The following is a 24226-nucleotide window of genomic DNA, read 5'->3' as shown; positions in this document are numbered from 1 at the left end:
TCACCTTGTGTGTATTGAGTTATGTGGCTGCAGACTTATAAATAACCCTCTGGCGAAATGCTGCTCGGAAGATCAAGTCTGGAGCTATTAATATCCCTGTCAAAGCTGAAGCCCGTAGCACTAAAGCAGCTGTGCTTGTTCCTCATCCGCTCGCTCTCACGTCACGCTCCTCGCCTCTGAGTTGACTAGGAATACTCCTTCAATTACCGCCACTGTCTGTGGGGCCGGCCAGCGAAACACACACACACCTCCCAGATGAACTGTACTAAGGAAGAACAATACATACTGGGAGATACCAGGGATCAGCATCCAGTAGCCTTGAACTCAAATTCAGTCGTTTTTTCAGCAACTTCATTTCTCAAAACAGGCACGTGTTGAGTTTGTTGAACAATTGATTAGTTTGAATACAGCATTTAAACATCTTCTAATTCACAACTGCTGGTTATTTCCTTGTGACGCCCCCAGGTTCAATATACCCCTCCAGTAGATCACAATACTCCAGGGCTCCCTAGTGGCACAGCGTTCTAAGACACTGCATCTCAGTGATAGAGGCATCACTACAGACCCTGGTTCGATTCCAGGTTGTATCACAACCGGCCATGATTAGGAGTCCCATAGGCCGTCATTGTAAATAAGAATTTACTTACCTAGTTAATTAAATAAAAGGTTAAATAAAAATACTGATATTTTAGACACCACTTCGCAATACCAGCATAATGGTTCTCATGGGAAGGGGCATTCATTGAGACCTTGGGAAATTCAACAGGTATCCTGAAAATAAATGATTTTATTGGAATGGTAAGATATGATACAGGCAGTGGAGGAGGGAAAAGTATCTAAGTCAATATGACCCGTGGGGTAAATTCAAGGCAGTGGTCTTTATGAGACTTATAGAGTCGGTTGAGTTTCTCTAGCATGTATTATAAACCAGACAGACCTACCTGTAGAGTATCAAATTATTATGACGTAATCATGAAACAGACCAAAATCAAATAAAGTTTATTTTATATAGCCTTTCGTACATCAGCTAATATCTCGAAGTGCTGTACAGAAACCCAGCCTAAAACCCCAAACAGCAAGCAATGCAGGTGTAGAAGCACGGTGGCTAGGAAAAACTCCCTAGAAAGGCCAAAACCTAGGAAGAAACCTAGAGAGGAACCAGGCTATGAGGGGTGGCCAGTCCTCTTCTGGCTGTGCCGGGTGGAGATTATAACAGAACATGGCCAAGATGTTCAAATGTTCATAAATGACCAGCATGGTCAAATAATAATCAGGAGTAAATGTCAGTTGGCTTTTCATAGCCGATCATTAAGAGTATCTCTACCGCTCCTGCGGTCTCTAGAGAGTTGAAAACAGCAGGTCTGGGACAGGTAGCACGTCCGGTGGACAGGTCAGGGTTCCATAGTCGCAGGCAGAACAGTTGAAACTGGAACAGCAGCAAGTCCAGGTGGACTGGGGACAGCAAGGAGTCATCATGCCCGGTAGTCCTGACGCATGGTCCTAGGGCTCAGGTCCTCCGAGAGAGAGAGAGAAAGAAAGAGAGGAGAGAATTAGAGAGAGCATACTTAAATTCACACAGGACACCGGATAAGACAGGAGAAGTACTCCAGATATAACCAACTGACCCCAGCCCCCAGACACATAAACTACTGCAGCATAAATACTGGAGGTTGAGACAGGAGGGGTCAGGAGACACTGTGGCCCCATCCGATGATACCCCCGGACAGGGCCAAACAGGAAGGATATAACCCCACCCACTTTGCCAAAGCACAGCCCCCGCACCACTAGAGGGATATCTTCAACCACCAACTTACAATCCTGAGACAAGCCCGAGTATAGCCCACAAAGATCTCCACCACAGCACAAACCAAGGGGGGGCGCCAACCCAGACAGGAAGATCACGTCAGTAACTCAACCCACTCAAGTGACGCACCCCTCCTAGGGACGGCATGAAAGAGCACCAGTAAGCCAGTGACTCAGCCCCTGTAATAGGGTTAGAGGCAGAGAATCCCAGTGGAGAGAGGGGAACCGGCCAGGCAGAGACAGCAAGGGCGGCGAATAGGATGTCTGTGCACTTCGTAATTATAGCTTCACATCAACACAGTGCTATTTCACATTCATCTTTGTAATCATACACAGTCAGGTAGCTCATCAGCATACAGTATATAAAGTCATTTTATATTTAGGAAGAGGATCGTTAAAATCACAGGACATGACAGTAGTTCAGTGCTGTTCTGATTTCGAGGGCTGTTACAGACATTTGAGGGTCTCCTTATCCAATGTGATTGCCCAGACACAGATCAAATACTTATGCCACCTGGCAGTTTGGCAGTTTGTCAATATCATGAAGCAATCTTCTTATAGTATTACACAAATCTTGTTCCATTCAAACGCTCTCTGTCTTACACACAAGTGGTTCTAGTCAGGTAGGCTAGTATCTGCATTGTATTCTTCATAATAGTATTCTCCTTTCATTGAATGCAACCTTCTAGGAACAAGTGTATCCTATATTTCCCCCTTATTCCAAAACAAATTCTAGCTTACTTTTTTATCAAAGGTTGCCAGGATTCAAGCAGGGAATGTGTATTTATTGCTGTATTTAGCAGTTTAGAGAACCTGAACAGGCCGATATGTTGGCAACAACTGTCTAAAGTATTTAATTACATTTTGTCACGCCCTGACCTTAGTTATCTTTGTTTTCTTTATTATTTTGGTTAGGTCAGGGTGTGACGAGGGTGGTATGTGTGTTTTTGTCTTGTCTAGGGTTTTGGGTATGTCTAGGTGTGTGTGTGTGTAGTCTAGGCATTATGTAGGTCTATGGTGGCCTAGATTGGTTCCCAATCAGAGGCAGCTGTTTATCGTTGTCTCTGATTGGGGATCCTATTTAGGTTGCCATTTCCAGTTTGTTTTGTGGGTGATTGTCTATGTGATGTTGCATGTTTGCGCTCAGTGTTATAGCGGTCATTTTGTATTGTTTGTTAAGTGTTCTTCATTATTAAAAAGAAGATGTATTCACATCACGCTGTGCTTTGGTCTCCTCACTACGACGTTTGTGACAGATTTAGACCTCTTTTTACAATATCTCAATTAACAGGCTGGTATCAAGGGTTTGGTTTGACTTGTGTTTGTAGGTACAAAGTGCCTTGCAAAAGTATTCAGACTGCATTCCTTCACATTTTATTGTGTTACAAAGTGGCATTAAAGTATTTATAAAAATGTAATAACTAAAATATAGTCGTTGCATAAGTATTCAACTCCCTAATTCATTACATGTTAGAAACACCTTTGGCATTGATTACAGCTGTGAGTCTCCTTGGGTAATTCTATAAGAACTTTGCACACCTGGATTGTGCAATATTTGTCCATTATTCTTTTCAAAATTCTGTCTAGACTGCAATTTTCAAGTTTTGCCATAGATTTTCAAGCCGATTTAGGGCTCTATTCAATCAGATCCGCTTTAGCCGACATCCACATAGCGGTTGTTTTGACGGTGTTAGCGGTGGAACTGCGTTAGAGATGTCAGATCCACAAGTGGCTCTGCATTATACCTAAAGCGGACATTGCCATTGGCTGCATGGAGTGGTATTAACAGAAATCCCATGCAGCCTTGTTGTTACGGATACAAGTATTCTGTGTGTATCCTGTGTATTCTTTTCTCTCCTTCTCCCCTACTCACAGGTGACCATCATCATTCCTAAATCAGTCATCAATCAGTTGCTAATCAGAAGACACCTGCTCCTTTTCTCCTACCCAATCACAGTCCCTTTCCCTTGGTTTAAAAACCCTGTCAGTTGTGTTCTCTAGAGCTCAATCTCTCTGTAAATGCCATGTGTTTGTAGATCTCTTGTGTGGTTTAGGATACATGTCACTTTGTCCCCACCTGTGAGTATTGTTTTTGGTTATGGTGTTTGTTTGATGGTGGGAAAAGGGGGTAACCAGACAGGTCGCCCATGGGCATACGCTACCCGTAGGTAAACTTTGTTAAATACACTAGTTAGAACTGGGCGGACCACCCACTTTTTGGTTAGTTAGCTGTTGTTGAAATAGGCTAGTCTAGCTTAGCGGTGTTTTTGGATGCTTATTGTTTCATTCCTTGGGTCCAGCTCAGCCCCTTTTTCCTGCTCGCCCCATTACCGTGTGTTTGTAAATAAACCCTGAGTGTTTGACGGTAGATATTAGTTGTCGTGGTTATTTTGTTCTCACTCTTTCTTTGTCACTACTATAATTTGCATGAGTTATGTTACGGGTCCCATTACCATCCCCCCCTAGATTGTCGGGCCAAAAGGATTCGTAACACTTGTTTACAAGTTGGAACACTGGTATGTGAGATGTAATCTACACCTCAATTAGGATAATAGAAATCCTCATTATTTTGTTTAATAATTTTTCAATTTGAGCATAACATTTTCTATATAGCCTACACTTTCTCTGAGGATATGTCTTCAGTGACAATGATTGCAAGAGCAGCTACTCAGATTTGAATGCTCCAAAGTAGTTCCACCTCTGACATCGCCAAAACATCCGCTATTCAGTTGTCTGCTATCACCGGTTAACGCTTGATCTGATTGAATCTAGGCCCTAAATTAAAACTGAAACTTGGCTACTTAGGAATATTCACTGTCTTCTTGGTAAGCAACTCCAGTGTAGATTTGACCCTGTGTTGTAGGTTATTGTCCCACTGGAAGGGGAATTCCTCTCCTAATGTCTGGTGTAAAGCAGACTGAAGCAGGTAGACTTTTTTTGTTTTTGTAATTTTTACTACCTTTTCTCCCCACTTTCGTGATTACGATCTTATCTCAATACGTCAACTCCCCAACGGGCTCGGAGGAGGCGAAGGTCGAGTCATGCGTCCTCCGGAACATGATCCGCCAAGCTGCACTTCTTTGCACCCGTTCGCTTAACCCGGAAGCCAGCTGCACCAATGTGTCGGAGGAAACACTGTTCAACTGACGACCAAAGTCAGCCTGCAGCTGCCAGGCCTGCCAACAAGGAGTCGCTAGAGCACGATGAACGATGAATAAAGCCCCCCTCCCCTAACCCGGACGACACTAGGCCAATTGTGAGCCGCCCTATTGGACTCCCAGTCACGGCCGGTTGTGACAGCCTGGGATCGAACCCCAGGCTGTAGTGACGCCGCAACACTGCAATGCAGTGCCTTAGACCGCTGCGCCACTTGTGAGGCCCCGAAGCAGGTTTTTGTCTAGGATTTTGCCTGTCCAAACACACTCCATCCCGTTTATTTTTATCCTGAAAAACTCCCCAGTATTTGCCGATGTTAAGCATACCCATACAATGTTGCAGCCACCACCATGCTTGAAAATAAGGAGGGAGTTACTTAGTGATGTGTTGTGATGGATTTGACCCAAACGTAAAGCTTTGCATTTAGGGAAAAAAGTGTATTCCTTTCCTGTTTGTTCCAGTATTGCTTTAGTGCATTGTTGCATGTTTTGGAATATTTTTATTCTGTATATTTGAATTCTTCTTTTCACTGTCATTTAGGTCATGTTGTTGAGCCATCCTCAGTGTTCTCCCATGACAGCCATTGATCTCTGTAGCGGTTTTAAAATCCCCAATGGCCTCATGGTGACATCCCTGAGCAGTTTCATTCCTGTCCTGTGGCCCAGTTCAGAAGGATAACTGTGTCTTTGATGAGTCTGGGTGGTTTAATACATAATCCACAGCATAATTATTAACTTGACCATGCTTAAAGAGATATTCAATGTCTGATTTGTTATTGTTACCCATTTGACTGAGGGACCTTACAGATGTTGTATATATGGAGGACAGACGAAGGGTTAGTCATTAAAAATTCTTATGTGATTTGTTAAGCCAAATGTTACTCCTGAACTAATTTAGGCTTGCCTAAACAAAGGGGCTGAACACTTATGCAATGACTATTTTAGTTAAACATTTTTATTTATCTTCTTCCACTTTGACAATAGAGTATGTTGTGTTGAGAACAATTAATACCACTTTATATACAATACATCCAGTGCCTTACAAAAGTATTTTGTCACATTATATTGTGTTAAACACCCTTATGTGCATCTACAATTGTAGATTTACGATGTACAAGGTTGTGTTTGCGGTTGGAGCGTAAAAGTTTAATTGGATTTGGTGATATTACTCGAAATAACATATCACCATCCTCTTTGAAATTCACTAGGCTTGTTTATACCTTCGCCAAGGACTAGAAACCCTGAGGTAAAAAGTGATGTGTCCTCAGTAAATGAAACAGACAGTTCTCTGGTAAGGACGGTCAGTGTTTAGTAAGCTATTAGAAGATTAAACACTGTGGGACACTGTGTCCCTATGGTTGTTTGTTTTGGTTTCCGAAGGCGTGAAGGAGAGGGTCTTTTGCGATTGGCTTAAATTGAATGACAGTTGGGTTCTTTGTTTGTGCTTGTTTTGTTTGAGTGGTTGGGTATGGAATTCGTAATGCTACCTTTAAGGACTTTACATTCAGTGTGCACCTTCAAGACATTTCAGTGCAGAGAAAGAGAATGCACTGAGCCCCAGGAACGGAAGGATCCGTCTGCCTGCCCCCGCATCAGCAGATGCCAGCCTCAGTCCCACTCCAAAGGGGGCTTTGACATTAGCAATGTCATACATTGATCAACGCCCAGGTTAGTCAAACAACAGATGCTGGAAAGTTTCTTTAGTGCACTTGGATGGGTTCAAAATTGTACAGCCACGGGTTTATGTTGGTTTAACTGCCTCCAAGTCAAGAAAAGATCAAAGACACTTTACAAAGATGGATAGGGTAGTACTCTCCATCTGATCAAGTATGTCATATATCAGCAGCAAAACAGAGGGGTGTTTAATACTGTAGTTTCACATTGGGCAGAAACGTGGTCAGTCATGGTAGTCAGTCACAGTGATCATCAATAGTTCTCAGCTGTTCCTAAGGAGGTTTATTGTACCAATGGCCCTCAATGCCACTCCGGTGCCCATCCACCATCACTGAGTAAATCACATGAGGGTGCAGCGTTCGTTCCTCAGTGCCCGTTGAAAGCGAATGGTGGCATGGACGTGTTTGCAGTGGGCACAGACCACACTGCGCATAGCCTCCCCAAACAGCAGCAGCACGTGCCAGTTGTACTTAGCTGAACACTCCACGTAGCCGCACTTCCAGTTCTTCCTAACCAGGTCGGACACGTTATGGCGGGGGATGACACGCCCCCACTGCAGGTCCCGTTTGTTTCCCACAATCAGGATGGGCGTGTCGCCTGTGCCCACCACCCTGGAGAAATTAAAAGAGAGACAAAAACAGTGAGAATGAGAGGTTAAACACCTGTGGTCAGCTAAAGACAGGCACACACACTGGGTCCTTTTCTGTAGACATTTAAACAAAAAAACAGCATAACATAAAAGCAAGGCTTAGCTATGACTGACACAGGTTTGTACCCCAAGATTTTAACCTTCACACCCAGTCAAGATAAATCTGAGAAAAATATCCTGAGGGGTTTTTATGATGTTATAGTTGATGCTATTAAAGCAGAGTTATCAAATCCCCTGCCCTGTTAACCCTGGCCAAAATTGACTCTTCGTAAGGAGAGGATAAAGGGCTGTTTCTGTTTGGACATATTCATGACTAAAAACCCAGACATTTTCAACAAGGGCTTTTCTTAATTCCGCAAATTTACTAATGAAAGTACACCTTGACAGAAACCTTGAGTTATAGTCGAGGGAAGGTTTAAAATCCCACAGATCCCCATCTTGTCAAAGTAATATGCTGGTAGCTCCTACAGAGGAAGTTTGAAACCTTGGGTTTCTGAGGTGAGTGTTCATTGTGTGTGTTTTTCTCTATTCTCTGTTGTGGCTGACTGTAATTCCCCGTCTCTCCTTCACTGCTCCACTGGGCTTGGTTAATGCATTTGTTCTGTCTACAGCGCCTGGCTTTGTCTGGAATCTTACTGACAAGCTGTCACCGGGCTCTCCCTGCTATCCCAGGGTGTCACTCTCCTCTCCCCATCCCCAAGACTCTGCATTCAGCTTTTGTCTCTTCCATATGATGATAGTTCCCTCTTTTCTAGGAAATAAATACCTTTTCCTAAGCTGTCAGTTCCTTAAAAGCAAAAGGTGCAATTTTAACAGTATGAACAACATGATGGTGTGGGACAACAATATGTGCAAAGGACAATGGAGGGAGATTGTCCACTCTGCTTCTCGTATTGATTTCAAAAGAATGTAGCCTACTGCTCCAAACGTTGATTTTACAAGCATGCACTGCTAAACCTTTAGCACGGAAATCGAACAAATCAAATGATTTGTGCGTAATAATAATAATAACTGGGTGAGCCCACGTCATAAATGGATTACTGGGAGATGAATGGCTGTGACAGGAGCTGTCACTGACACCATTAGCCTCTGTGTAGCCTTGGCAACGTGGCGCTGTCAGAGTGGGCGCTAACTGAAGGCCTCATGCTCACACCATGTGACAGCAGGCAACAAGGCTGATGGGACAACTACATCTCATATCCATCACTGCTGCCAATGACAGGTAACCGTCACCCTGACCCTACGTCACCTCTGGAACAGCTGTGACGTCCACTTTGACATCCCAGTGCCACGAAGGTGATACGATTTGCAAATTCAAAAGGAAGCGTTATTGACTTTCCAATAACTGAGGCCGAGAGGATTGGTTAGGCCAAATCTACAATAACTCATATGCCTTGATACATTTTCACCATGGTGTGTTATGAAGAATTACAACTAATTTATACTACGTTAGATATTACAAGGTCTTTATTACAATAGCAGTTTGAATTCCAAGATGGCGTAGCAGTCAGGCGTCTTTGTTTTCATCTTGTCATGTCCCGTGTATATATCTTTATCTGTTTTCTTCGCATACATTTTTTTATATTTTTCTTAACCCCAACTTCAACATACTCTCCTGCAACCCGCCTCACCCAATGTGGTATGGTTTTGCTATTTTCTTTACTTTATAACCGGAACCCCCAACAGCAGCTAGCCAGCTAACTAGCTAGTAGTCAGCTAGCCACTGCTAGCGATCATCAGCTAACCTTTAGCCCGGACAACTCCTGCCAGTCTGCACAGCACGATTCAACCCAGAGCTTATCGGACTTCTTTTTCTCCATATCTCCAGATTCCTACCGCAAGCTCTGAACCTCTTCACCTGGATCATTGCACCTAGCTAGCTGCTATCCGATTGGCTTCTCCTGGCTAACATCTCTGTCCCGAAGCTAGCACCAATTAGCCTGGAGCTAGCCTATGCTAGGCCCATCTCCCGGCTAGCTGAAGAGGTCCATCAGCCACTCCTTGGGCTACAAAACCTATTTTGCCAATTGGCCTTGACCCCTTTTATTGCCGATACGGAGCCTCGCCGATCCATCACGACTGGACTACCGACGTAATCCGCCCGAGGTTTTTTTTCAACAGGCTCCTCCGTCGCGACGTCCCCTGAATGCCCATCTGCTAGCCTGCTAGCCGCGGCCCGCTAGCTGTCTAAAGCATCCCGGACTGTTAGCTGAAGAGGTCCATCAGCAAATTGCTTGGCTACTATACCTATTTTTCCAATTGGACTGGAACCTTTTTACTACACGGACCCCTGCTGATCCATCACGACTGGTCTGCCGACGTAACCGCACGAGGGGGCTACAACAGACTTCTTCTGTCGCGACGTCCCTCTAAAGCCCTTCTGCTATACCTCTCTCATCGTTACTCAATGCCTAGGTTTACCTCCACTGTATTTACATCCTACCATACCTTTGTCTGTACATTATGCATTGAATCTATTCTACGGCGCCCAGAAACCTGCTCCTTTTACTCTCTGTTCCGAACATACTAGACGACCAGTTCTTATAGCGTTTAGCCGTACCCTTATCCTACTCCTCCTCTGCTCCTCTGGTGATGTGGAGGTTAATCCAGGCCCTGTAGTGCCTAGCTCCACTCCCATTCCCCAGGCGCTCTCATTTGTTGACTTCTGTAACCGTAAAAGCCTTGGTTTCATGCATGTTAACAATAAAAGCCTCCTCCCTAAGTTTGTTTTATTCACTGCTTTAGCACACTCTGCCAACCCTGGTGTCCTAGCCATGTCTGAATCCTGGCTTAGGAAGGACACCAAAAACCCTGGAATTTCCATCTCTAACTATAACATTTTCCGACAAGATAGAACTGCCAAAGTGAGTGGAGTTGCAATCTACTGCAGAGATAGCCTGCAGAGTTCTGTCTTATTATCCAGGTCTGTGCCCAAACAATTTGAGCTTCTACTTTTAAAAATCCACCTTTCCAGAAACAAGTCTCTCACCGTTGCCGCTTGCTATAGACCACCTTCTGCCACCAGCTGTGCCCTCGACACCATATGTGACTTGATTGCCGCCCATCTACCTTCAAAGTTTGTGCTGTTAGGTGACCTAAACTGGGACATGCTTAACACCCCGGCCATCCTACAATCTAAGCTTGATGTCCTCGATCTCACACAAATGATCAATGAACCTACCAGGTACAAATCCATAAACACAGGCAACCTCATAGATATCATCCTAACCAACCTGCCCTACAAATACACCTCTGCTGTCTTCAACCAGGATCTCAGCGATCACTGCCTCATTGCTTGCGTCCGTAATGGGTCTGCGGTCAAATGACCACCCCTCATCACTGTCAAACGCTCCCTAAAACACTTCAGCCAGCAGGTCTTTCTAATCGACCTGGCCCGGGTAACCTGGAAGGATATTGACCTCATTCCGTCAGTAGAAGATGCCTGGTTATTCTATAAAAAGTGCTTTCCTCACAATCTTAAATAAGCATGCCCCATTCAAAAAATGTAGATCCAGGAACAGATATAGCCCGTGGTTCACTCCAGACCTGACTGCCCTTGACCAGCACAAAACATCCTGTGGCTTACTGCATTAGCATCGAATAGCCCCCGCGATATGCAACTTTTCATGGAAGTTAGGAACCAATATACACAGGCAGTTAGGAAAGCAAAGGCTAGCTTTTTCAAACAGAAATTTGCATCCTGCAGCACAAACTCCAAAAGGTTCTGGGACACTGTAAAGTCCATGGAGAATAAGAGCACCTCCTTCCAGCTGCCCACTGCACTGAGGCTAGGAAACACTGTCACCACCCATAAATCCACGATAATTGAGAATGTCAATAAGCATTTATCTACGGCTGGCCATGCTTCCCACCTGGCCACCCCTACCCTGGTCAACAGCCCTGCACCCCCCCACAGCAACTTGCCCAAGCATCCACCGTTTCTCCTTCACCCAAATCCAAATAGCTGATGTTCTGAAAGAGCTGCAAAATCTGGACCCCTACAAATCCGCAGGGCTAGACAATCTGGACCCTTTCTTTCTAAAATGATCAGCCGAAATTGTTGCAACCCCTATTACTAGCCTATTCAACGTCTCTTTCGTATCGTCTGAGATCCCCCAAAGATTGGAAAGCTGCCACGGTCATCCCCCTCTTCAAAGGGGGAGACACTCTAGACCCAAACTGCTACAGACCTATATCTATCCTACCCTGCCTTTCTAAGGTCTTCGAAAGCCAAGTTAACAAACAGATCACCAACCATTTCGAATCCCACCGTACCTTCTCTGCTACGCAATCTGGTTTCCGAGCTGGTCATGGGTGCACCTCAGCCACGCTCAAGGTCCTAAACGATATCATAACCTCCATCGATAAGAGACAATACTGTGCAGCTGTATTCATAGACCGGGCCAAGGCTTTCGACTCTGTCAATCACCACATTCTTATCGGCAGACTCAACAGCCTTGGTTTCTCAATTGACTGCCTCACCTGGTTCACCAACTACTTCTCTGATAGAGTTCAGTGTGTCAAATCGGAGGGCCTGTTGTCCGGTCCTCTGGCAGTCTCTATGGGGGTGCCACAAGGTTCAATTCTCGCGCCGACTCTTTTCTCTGTATACATCAATGATGTCGCTCTTGCTGCTGGTGATTCTCTGATCCACCTCTACGCAGACGAAACCATTCTGTATACTTCTGGCCCTTCTTTGGCCACTGTGTTAACTAACCTTCAGGCGAGCTTCAATGCCATACAACTCCTTCCGTGGCCTCCAACTGCTCTTAAATGCAAGTAAAACTAAATGCATGCTCTTCAACCGATCGCTACCAGCACCTGCCCGCCAATCCAGCATCACTAGTCTGGATGGTTCTGACTTAGAATATGTGGACATCAAATCAAATTTTATTGGTCACATACACATGGTTAGCAGATGTTAATGCGAGTGTAGCGAAATGCTTGTGATTCTAGTTCCGACCATGCAGTAATAACTAACAAGTATTCTAACAATTTCACAACAACTACCTTAAACACAAGTGTAAAGGATTGAATAAGAATATGTACATATAAATATATGGATGAGCGATGGCCGAACTGCGTAGGCAAGATGCAGTAGATGGTATAGAGTACAGTATATACATATGAGATGAGTAATGTAGGGTATGTAAACATTATAGAAAGTGGCATTGTTTAAATTGACTAGTGATACATTTATTACATCCAATTTTTAATTATTAAAGTGGCTAGAGATTTGAGTCAGTATGTTGGCAGCAGCCACTCAATGTTAGTGATGGCTGTTAATTAGTCTGATGGCCTTGAGATAGAAGCTGATTTTCAGTCTCTTGGTCCCAGCTTTGATGCACCTTTACTGACCTCGCCTTTTGGATGAGGGGTGAACAGGCAGTGGCTCGGGTAGTTGTTGTCCTTGATTATCTTTTTGGCCTTCCTGTGACATCGGGTGGTGTAGGTGTCCTGGAGGGCAGGTAATTTGCCCCCGATGATGCGTTGTGCAGACCTCACTACCCTCTGGAGAGCCTTGCGGTTGTAGGCGGAGCAGTTGCCGTACCAGGCGGTGATACAGCCCAACAGGATGCTCTCGATTGTGCATCTGTAAATGTTTGTGAGTGTTTTTGGTGACAAGCCAAATTTCTTCAGCTTCCTGAGGTTGAAGAGGCGCTGTTGCTTCTTCACCACGCTGTCTGTGTGGGTGGACCATTTCAGTTTGTCCGTGATGTGTATGCCGAGGAACTTTCCACCTACTCCACTACTGTCCCGTCGATGTGGATGGGGGGTGCTCCCTCTGCTGTTGTTTTGTTGACGTTGAGTGTGAGGTTATTTTCCTGACACCACACTCCGAGGGCCCTCACCCTTGTTGGGCCCCAGTGTTGAGGATCAGCGGGTGGAGATGTTGTTTCCTACCCTCACCACCTGGGGGGCGGCCCGTCAGAAAATCCAGGACCCAGTTGCACAGGACGGGGTCGAGACCCAGGGTCTCGAGCTTAATGACGAGTTTGGAGGGTACTATGGTGTTAAATGCTGAGCTGTAGTCAATGAACAACATTATTATATAGGTATTCCTCTTGTCCAGATGGGTTAGGGCAGTGTGCAATGTGATTGCGATTGCGTCGTCTGTTGACCTATTGGGGCGGTACGCAAATTGAAGTGGGTCTAGGGTGTCAGGTAGGGTGGAGGTGATATGATCCTTGACTAGTCTCTCAAAGCACTTCATGATGACGGAAGTGAGTGCTACGGGGCGATAGTCGTTTAGCTCAGTTACCTTAGCTTTCTTGGGAACAGGAACAATGGTGGCCCTCTTGAAGCATGTGGGAACAGCAGACTGGGATAGGGATTGATTGAATATGTCCGTAAACACACCAACCAGCTTGTCTGCGCATGCTCTGAGGACGCGGCTAGGGATGCCATCTGGGCCGGCAGCCTTGCGAGGGTTAACACGTTTAAATGTTTTACTCACGTTGGCTGCGGTGAAGGAGAGTCCGCAGGTTTTGGTAGCGGGCCGTGTCGGTGGCACTGTATTGTCCTCAAAGTGAGCAAAGAAGTTGTTTAGTTTGTCTGGGAGCAAGACATCGGGGTCCGCAACAGGGCTGGTTTTCTTTTTGTAATCCGTGATTGACTGTTGACCCTCCCACATACCTCTCGTGTCTGAGCCGTTAAATTGCGACTCTACTTTGTCTCTATACTGACACGCGGAGGGAATAGCTATACTGTTTGTATTTGGTCATGTTTCCGGTCGCCTTGCCCTGATTAAAAGCAGTGGTTCGCGCTTTCAGTTTTGCACGAATGCTGCCATCAATCCACAGTTTCTGGTTGGGGAAGGTTTTAATTGTCGCCATGGGTACAACATCACCGATGCACTTGCTAATAAACTCGCTCACCGAATCAGCGTATACATCAATGTTGTTCGACGCTATCCGGAACATCTACAAATACCTAGGGGTCTGGTTAGACTGTAAACTCTCCTTCCAGACTCACATTAAGCATCTCCAATCGAAAATTAAATCTAGAATCCGCTTCCTATTTCGCAGCAAAGCATCCTTCACTCATGCTGCCAAACATACCCTCATAAAACGGACTATCCTACTGATCCTTGACTTCGGCGATGTCATTTACAAAATAGCCTCCAACTCTACTCAGCAAATTGGATGCAGTCTATCACAGTGCCATCCGTTTTGTCACCAAAGCCCCATATACTACCCACCACTGCGACCTGTATGCTCTCGTTGGCTGGCTCTCGCTTCATATTCATCGCCAAACCCACTGGCTCCAGGTCATCTATAAGTCCTTGCTAGGTAAAGCCCTGCCTTATCTCAGCTCACTGGTCACCATAGCAGCACCCACCCGTAGCACGCGCTCCAGCAGGTATATGTCACTGGTCACCCCCAAAGCCAATTCCTACTTTGGCCACATTTCCTTCCAGTTCTCTGCTGCCAATGACTGGAACGAACTGCAAAAATCTCTGAAGCTGGAGACTCATATCTCCCTCACTAACTTTAAGCACCAGCTGTCAGGGCAGCTCACAGATCACTGCACCTGTACATAGCCCATCTGTAAATAGTCCATCCAACTACCTCATCCCCATAGTGTTATTTATTTGATTTATTTTGCTCCTTTGCACACCAGTATCTCTACTTGCACACTCATCTTCTGCACATCTATCACTCCAGTGTTTAATTGCTATATTGTAATTATTTCGCCACTTTGGCCTATTTATTGCCTTACCTTCCTTATCCTACCTCATTTGCGCACACTGTATATAGACTTTTTCTATTGTATTATTGACTATGTTTATTTATTCCATGACTAACTCTGTCTGTGTTGCACTGCTTTGCTTTAGGTCGCAGTTGTGTATGAGAACTTGTTCTCAACTAGCCTACCTCGTTAAATAAAGGTGAAATAAAATGGTTCTTTCAGACTGTGACTCAACTTATTTTATTATGGTAAGATAACCACTGTGAAAGACTATTGTTGTAACAAGTGAGTGAATGTCTGCTAAGTGTCTAGTGTATATTGTGAGTGTCTGTAGAGTGGGTGTTGTTAAAACTGTTTTCATCACACCACTCCACACTGCCATTCGCTTTCAGCAACATCCATAGGATACCGAATTCAAAAGAACACACAAAAGAGCAAAAAGACAATAGAGGAATTGTGAAGAGAAGCCAAAGTGATTATGAAGACACTTGACCATGGCAGTCTGAGCCACTCATGTTGATTTCAGTCCAAATGTTAAACAAATGTTCTCTGTGCGTGTGGCGGTGGGGGCTCCTGATTGCATAGCGAGCCGTAATTACGTCTGTTCAAAGAACCGGTGCCAGCTGGAGCTGGTTCCTATTTGTCATGCAGGCCGTGTCCTCACCTGGTCTCTAGGATCTGCTGGCGCATAGTCTTGACGTATTCGAAGCTGTCGAAGCAGCAGATGTCATAGACCAGGATGTAGACGTGAGCGCTGCGGATTCCTCTGCAGCAGGTGTCTGTCCACTCCTGGAGGAGGGAGGGAAGAAAATAGAAAAGTGAAGAAAGGAGAAGAAAAATTGCTAAAATAACATTTTAGCAAGAATAGAAAGGGGAGGAGAGAAGACATAGGGAGATCTCTCATTACGAAGCAACACAAATTAACCTTCCTTTTGTCTAGTAAAAGTCTGATAGCACTGTTTTATAAATGTTTAATTTGGCTGAGAATTTTATTTTAAATAGATGCATGGAGGACCAATAGTTTTCACCTATTCTGTACACACTCATGCACGCACACACACACACAGCTTTTGAGAATGATATTAGTCTAGTTCATTTGTTTAAATGACTTGCAACATAGCTTACTGTCTGATCAATATGACCAGAACACAATCTGCTCTCTTATTGAATTCAAACTTTTTGTAATTGAATTTCTGCTTTATTATTGGCTCCTCGCTGTGAGAAATATTGTTTGCAAGCTAGGGCTTGCCTTGGATAGCTTTTCAAAAACACATCAAGCACCTCCACAGTGCAAATGAAACACTGATTACTATATAAATCAACCTGGTCTCAGAGCATTTCGTATTATTCTGTACGTAAATCCGGGTCACTCCATTTCGTATGATATGTTTACGAATTACAATTCATATTATATGTTACGAAATTGCAAAGCATACAATAAGTTACACATTTTCAAAATGTGTTATAAGTTACGAATTTGGCGAATTTGCGAAGCATACAATCTGTAACAAATGTGCTAAACGTATGATATGTTACAAATGATAGCTATGTGACTAATGTTAGCTAGCTTGCTAATGTTAGCTGTATGTGCGTGTTGATCAGGCTGTTGATTGTGGCCTGTGGAATGTTGTCCCACTCCTCATCAATGGCTGTGCAAAGTTGCTGGATATTGGCGGGAACTGGAACACGCCATCATACATGTCAATCCAGAGCATCCCATAAATGCTCAATTGGTGACATGTCTAATGAGTATGCAGGCCAAGGAAGAACTGAGATATTTTCCGCTTTCAGGAATTGTGTACAGATCATTGTGACATGGGGCCGTGTATTATCATGCTGAAATATGAGGTGGTGGTGGTGGATGAATGGCACGACAGTGGGCCTCAGGATCTCATCACGGTTTATCTGGGCATTCAAATTGCCATCGATAAAATGCAATTGTGTTCATTGTCCGTAGCTTATGTCTGCCCACACCATAACCCCACCGCCAACAAGGGGCACTCTGTTTGCTCGCCCACACGACTCCGTACACGCTGTCTGCCATCTGCCCGGTACAGTTGAAACCGGGCTTCATCGGTGAAGAGCACACTTCGCCAGCATATCAGTGGCCATCCAAGGTGAGTATTTGCCCGCTGAAGTCGGTTACGACGCCAAACTGCAGTCAGTTTGTGCAGAGATTCTTTGGTCGTGCAAATCCACAGTTTCATCATCTGTCTGGGTGGCTAGTCTCAGACGATCCCGCAGGTGAAGAAGCCGGACGTGGAGGACCTGGCTGGCGTGGTTACACGTGGTCTGCGCTTGTGAGGCTTGTTGGATGTACTATGTTTATATTTTTGTTCGCTGTAAATGGAGAGTATCGGATTTACGTATAGAATAATGCGAAATGCTCCGAGACCAGGTTGTATAAATTAGCAGTAGAGTGTAAAATGTGAAGTGATTGAAGTTTTACCCCAAACAGCGGTTCTCTTTGAATTATTTGTTTCAATATCTCACAGTGGGATTCACCAGAAACTCTAAGTAGCGCGAAGAACCAATCATACACATCTGTCTGACCCAGACAGGTCGAGTGGCAAATGAGGTAGCTCCTCCCCTAATACTAAAGAGCCACTCGCCCGCCCTCTGATCATTCTCTTTTCACGGAAGAGTTATACTCTAGCTTGCTCTCCTCTTCTGTGTTGGGTGACTTTACAGAAAGGAAAGTTTTCACTTCGGGTAACAATTAGCTTTGTTGATTTTTCTTCCTTTGTCTCCTTAGGTAGCTACTGTAGCATCACACAGCTAGTTGCTGAGACTTGGCTAACTTAGCTGCAGGGCTTAGCTAACCTGGATAGCTAGCCTACCGACTAGCTTTTTTACCTGGAAGGGTAGACTTACTAGCTCGCTCTCTGCTTACCGAATGAGAGCCACGCTTTTGTTCGTCTCAAGATCAACATAGAGCTAGCTTTCTTTGGCTAACACGAGGCGAAAGCTAGCTACGTTCACATTGTAAAAGGAATACTTTGTGATTTTGGCAATGATTTTATCTACTTCCACAGAGTCAGATGAACTCGTGGATCAAAAAATGTATGTCTGTGTGCAGTTTAAAGCAAGTTGCTAACTATCATTAGCGCAATAACTGGAAGCTTGTGGGAATGCTAGCTGTTCCTGTAGACTTCCAATCATTACGCTAACGCTAGTTGGCATTGGCATGTGAAACTATCGCTAACTTCCTTTATACTGGATGCAGAGACATAAACATGGAATCCACAAGTTAATCTGAGTCTGGGGAAGTAGATCAAGGGCTTTAGTGACAAAATCCTGAAGTATCCCTTTAAAGAATTAAATTATCTGGTTAGCACTATGGTAATTAGCTATGCTACTAGCCCAAGTGGCGAACGTGAGTGACGTTTCCCTTTGTTCTACGTTTCCCTTTGATAGACGTTTTTTGGAGCCATGGAGCCTGCTAGCTCAGCCCATTGGGTACCGAGCAAGACCCCGGCCCCTGCCCCAGCACAACCATGCCCATACGGAGCAACCATAGCTGGCAAAGACACTCACCCCTGTGTGTCGTCTGCCTAGGTCTCGAACACGCAGAAGCAGTGTTCAATAATCCCCAGTCATGCATCCATTGTGTTTTTTTCTCCAGCAGTTTTTTTGCTGCCGGAGAGTGTGCTGAGCAGCACTATGTGGCTCATCTCACACACTGCCTTCGAGTAGGGAGACTACTTCACAGACCCATGGCGATGGCGAGGGTATGACCAACCTCCTCCAAACAGCAGAGGAAGAAGAGCACGAAGAGGTGCAAGCTGTTACCTCTAGTCCCTATTTCATCCTTAGCGGGGCATCGATGGCGGATGATAGATATTCGCTCCTTGATGTCTGCAAACGGGCAGCGACCAGACTCAGTATTGAGTGGCCCAAACCCATGGGGAGTGGCAGCGCAGAGATGGACTGGTACGATGGACGGAAACTCCCCTCTCGCACCGACCCAAGCAAGTAACTCCTCCCAGCTATCCCAGCTTGAATAGCGGAAGCCAAATGCAATTGGGACAAACCCTCGACCGACAAGGTCCAAACCAGACTTTTTGCCAGCATGAATGTAAAGGACATGGAGGAGCTGGGCCTCGGCTGGTTTATCAGACCGATTTGATGCTAGAGATGCATAATCTCCCAGCTATCAGCAAGCCTAACCCAGACAAATTCGCTGGTACCAGGGCTTTCCACAGGAGGCTTCCAGCGACACAGCATGCACCAACCCCACAGTTCGGATTCCCAAACAGGCACCGCCAATGGGGAAAACTGTCCTTTTCTGCAGCCGCATCTAGGTCCCACACATTTGATTCCCCTGCAGGGAAGAAGGGGTGCCCGACCTAGGGGTACGCCCCCTGATGCAGAGAAGGGCAGCCAACAGTTCACTCCAAGTTCTGGCCTGCCACCTCTCGGGTGGAGCACAGACTCTTGGGTAGAACCCTTCACTTTGTGCCGCGACCCATTCTAATGCGTTCACTCTCAAGGAAGACGGAGGGAATCTACTCTACCCCCGAGTGCCCGCCATGCCACGGCTCTCCCCCCGGCTCAAGTTCAAGCAGAATTTTGGACTCAGCAGCGACTGGCGACTCGGGCACACATACTAAAGCAGAAAATCACCTCTTGATTATGCAAAGAAACGATCGGCTATACAAGTGGAAGAGAGCCACCCTGGCTTCTACACCCGGTACTTCCTTGTTCACAAAAAAAGGGGAGTGGTTCGCCCCTGTTCTGGGGCGATGGGTACTAAACAGCTATCTGACAAAGTTGCGTATGCTTACATTCAACATGCTGTCTCTGTCTTTTCATCGAGGTGACTGGTTCACCTCAGTCGACCTGCAGGACAGGAGGTTTTTAAGGTTTTCTTTTGAAGACACAGTCTATGAATACCATTTGGGCTTGCGCCAGCTCCCTGAACGTTCAGAAAGTGTGTAGAGGCAACATTCACACCACTGAGAATCAAGCCGGCTGAGGTGTCCTATACAGATGATTACCTGCTTTGCAAGTGGTGCCAAACACGACGTATATGGTTCAAGATCAATCAGAAAAGGAGCTATTTGGTGCCAACTCAGATAGTACCAAGGCGTAATGCTGGATTGTCTCTCGGACACCCTCGGAGGATTGCATCATGCCGTTCTGAGAGTGCCTCTCCTTGTTCAACAGGAGGCGCTCGGTCACGTTCAAGACATGCCTCCGAGTGCTGGGGTTGATGGCATCCACTATCTCAGCAGTACCTCTTGGCCTCCTGAGGATGAGAAACTTCCAGGGCTGGGTTTTTGCCCAACCTCTGTGTACAGGGTGTCACCAAACTACCAGATTCATCCGTGGGACTGCCAGATGGTGAAGCGTGATTCATCACTCCAGAGAACGCGTGTCCACTGCTCTAGAATCCAATGGCGGCAAGCTTTATACCACTCCAGCCGACGCTTGGCATTGTGTATGGTGATCTTAGGCTTATGTAAGGCTGTTTGGCCATGGAAACTAATTTCATGAAGCTCCCAACGAACAGTTATTGTGCTGACGTTGCTTCCAGAGGCAGTTTGGAACTCGGTAATGAGTGTTGCAACCAAGGACAGACGATTTTTATGCGCTTCGCTCTTCAGCGCTTGGCCGTCCCATTCTGTGAGTTTGTGTGGCCTACCACTTCGCGGCTGAGCCGTTGTTCCTCCTAGACATTTCCACTTCCCAATAACAGCACTTACAGTTGACCGGGGCAGCTCTAGCAGGGCAGAAATTTGACGAACTGACTTGTTGGAAAGGTGGCATCCTATGAAAGTGCCACGTTGAAAGTCACTGAGCTCTTCAGTAAGGCCATTCTACTGCCAATGTTTGTCTATGGAGATTGCATGGCTGTGTGCTTGATTTTATACACATGTCAGCAACGGGTGTGGCTGAAATAGCTGAATCCACTCATTTAAAGAGGTGTCCACATACTGTTGTATATATAGTGTATTTGAACTTGAGGAGAAATGACATTCCAGGTGAATACAGAGAGCATGTTGTCCTCTTATCTACCCCTGTCAGATCTATGTGTGTGTGTGTATGTTATGCCAATGTAGATACATTTAGATAGCAGGGCACAGATAGCATCAAAGCAGAAGGAAACCACTCTATTAAGATGAACCCACTGACAGTGGCTTCCTCTCCTCGTCTCCTCATGTCCTGACATTAAACTGGACCTTTCACCTTGCTACAATGTCTAGCCTGCCACACACATCAGTTCCCATCACTATTGTGCTTCAGTGGGACAGTACCTGCAGTGAGCTGCAGGGGAAGCTGGTGATTGCAGGATAGTCGGTGATCTGCAAGTTGTGCACGTGGCCATTGAGCACGGCAGCCGACAGGTGGACCTGGCGGGCACGGCTGGTTGCCGGGACAGGCGCCTCGCTGTAGTCATCGTGGAGGAAGCGCTGCACGATGGCAGTCTTGCCCACGCCCTGCGCCCCCAGCACAGCGATGCGGAAGGGAGGGGGCATGCTGCGCCCCCCTTGACCCCCTGCCGACGTTCCACCCCCTTCCCTGTTCTCGCAAACCACTGGCTAGTGCATTCAGGGTTGTGCAACGCATAGTCCCCACGGGTGCAGAGGCAGCTGTGGTGGTGGGGGGCACGCTCAGCCCCATTCATAGGCCACCAACACCCCCTATCACACTAGAGGATTGGGAGAGGAGAGAGGGTAGAAAAGGGAATTGGGGAGTGAGAGGTAAAGAGAGCGAGGGGGAGGGAGCGGGATTGAAGAGATTGGAAGAGCGAGATTGGAGAGAGAGAGTAGGAGGAAGACAGAAAAGGGGAACACACCAAACAGGTATGGGTTATTTAGTTCATTTGGAGCTTAAAGAAGCACTATGCAGAAATCGCTCCACCATTTCCTGGATCACTCTGTACTTGTACATGAAAGTAGAGGTTCTTTTGGAAAGTGCATTATTTTTACCACTGCATGCCTTTCATTCATCTACAAAAGGAAACAAAAGCACTATGCTGCTAAGCAACCAACTAAAAATAGAAATCCTATACACAAGGACACTCTGGGTAGATTAAATAAGATATTCTGTGAAAACCAAAGACGTCACTGTGCAGTCTAAATGAGATTGACAAAAATTGTAAGCTCGAATGAAATGTGACAAAATATTTATTTAGTCACTTAAATCACTGTATTGTTTTCCAGATGGTTTATTGGAGATGCTACAACTCTCCCTTGCAGTTTTGGAGCCAGTAGAGCGTTAAGAGACTAGACTAAGATTTATTTTAGAACAGCTACATGTACTGATCCCATTAATGACAGATGCAGTATTAATAAAGCATCACATCATTACCACTTGAAAAAACGTTGAATGATTAATCTACGAAATGAGCACAACTACAATAATCTCTCTATGCTTCATAAGATTACCACCAATACTATATCTGAAGCTGCACCATCATCATTAACTTAATTTTTTAGAAGACAACAATCACCATCCAAACAAGTTGCCATTCCAACAAATTAAATGGAGAATCTACAGTTGCTACATCCATTCTTAGATTTTTTTATTAATGATATATAACCATTGATTCTTGAAGAATTACACTTAGTGTACTCTATGCCTCGCGAGCTTAGTTCAACTGTCTTACACCATCAGAACCCAAATATATAGGCCTACCCGAATTAGTAGAATAATATCTAATAACACTATTATTCAAAAACTACACGGAACCGACATGAGTAACTGCGCAAAGACATACTCACCAACGTAGAAACTAAATGCACAAAATTAATAAATATTGGGTGAAAGAATTCCAGTAGCCTAGTATGCTATTTGATCAGGCAAAATAGCACAATCACATATTAAAAAACAAAAACATGTTGACACCATCTTTTGATAGGCTTTATGGTTAGCTAAGAGGTTTTCATGAAATGCAAAATTAAACTTAGGCATCAGAATTACATCCCAACTTTGTGAGAATAAAAGCAGGTAGATCTGTAAAAATTAAGGATAAAGTTAATCTAAATAGACCACCTTAGCTGCATCTCTAAACTAAATTATTAGAAATAATAGGCTACTACAATCTTACCGTGCGCACAACTATGGTGCCGATGCGGAGAAATGTGTAGATTCCAAAGTGCTGCTGCGGATACACCTGCGGTGATGCTGATGTGTGTATAACCTCATTCGTTGGCTTCCCACTGAAAGATAAGTGGCTCAGGTGGATACAGTGAAGAGTCCTAAAGATAAAACCTCCTCTCTCGATAGTGGAGAGGCGGCACGCGGTCGAAACGCCTGTCAGATATTGCAGGCAGCAAAAAAGGGTGAGACCTTAAAGTGTGTAGGCTAATGTAGGCTATCACATCACGTCTGCTGTAGCTTAATTGTCAGATGAGGTGTTAACAACCAACAGCCGATATGTAGTGAATAATCAAGCCTTTTAGGGAAAGGTCGGTCCGCACGAGAATGAAAAGGGTTGCCACTGCCAGAGATGTGTCAGATAATAACTCAAGTGTGTTGAGAAACATGTGAACCCGATGGGCAGTAAGGAGGCTGTTTCTTAGCAACAGTATATTTTGACACTGTTGCTAAGTAACCACGTGCCACATACCTGTCTGGCCCAAGTCACCTTTCACAATCTTTTACTTAGTGGTGCACAACTCCTGGATTTTGGAGTCGAAAAAAGTAGACTCTTGCTCGACTCAGACTCCTGTGGTTGGAGTCATATGAGTCGACTCTTGCTCGATTCCTAAAACAGATGCGCACACACATACACACCACCTGATTATTGCAGTCCTACTAGGAAGACTACATTTACGTTCTAGAGGGCTGACATGCGCATGATGCTATAATATTATGCTACAATATAATATACTATAATATTTCAGGGATATTTCTGCTGTGTGCAGCCTTGACGGATTCCATGGGATGATGCCGCGCACTCTACGCTGATAACCGTATTCTTTGCCATGTTTTAGCCCTATTCGGACGGGTATTAGGGTTTTGTAGCCTAACTATTATCAAGCATGTTCATTATTCCAGAGGACGATTCAAACAAGATTCGTTTTTCCAAACTGCCCCCTGTAATTATTTTTTAAAATGTTTTATTAAATGTACTCTTATTATACTCTTATTACGGAAGCCTGGAGGTTTTTGTAGGCCTGAAGATATTTCAACGTAACGTCTAGATGATATTTTTTTTATTTCACCTTTATTTAACCAGGTAGGCTAGTTGAGAACAAGTTCTCATTTGCAACTGCGACCTGGCCAAGATAAAGCAAAGCAG

At 45.1% G+C, this 24226-nt stretch overlaps 1 protein-coding gene across 1 annotated transcript; it reads right to left on the bottom strand.

Annotated features, from left to right (window-relative positions):
- Positions 1 to 722: 722 nt before the first annotated feature.
- On the bottom strand, positions 723 to 23484 carry LOC139531609 (ras-like protein family member 10B). The gene is made up of 4 exons (XM_071328227.1): positions 23030 to 23484; positions 21234 to 21628; positions 15638 to 15762; positions 723 to 7243 (listed from the first exon to the last, which is right to left on the bottom strand). Exons 2-4 carry the CDS (start codon positions 21453 to 21455, stop codon positions 6973 to 6975), a joined length of 618 nt encoding a protein of 205 aa, XP_071184328.1. The 5' UTR covers positions 21456 to 21628; positions 23030 to 23484; the 3' UTR covers positions 723 to 6972.
- Between the last annotated feature and the right edge of the window lie 742 nt (positions 23485 to 24226).

The sequence above is a fragment of the Salvelinus alpinus genome, chromosome 1, assembly GCF_045679555.1.
Source record: "Salvelinus alpinus chromosome 1, SLU_Salpinus.1, whole genome shotgun sequence".
Classification (NCBI taxonomy): domain Eukaryota; kingdom Metazoa; phylum Chordata; class Actinopteri; order Salmoniformes; family Salmonidae; genus Salvelinus; species Salvelinus alpinus.
Note: the sequence above shows the minus strand (reverse complement) of the source record. Positions and strands in the feature narration are given on the sequence as shown.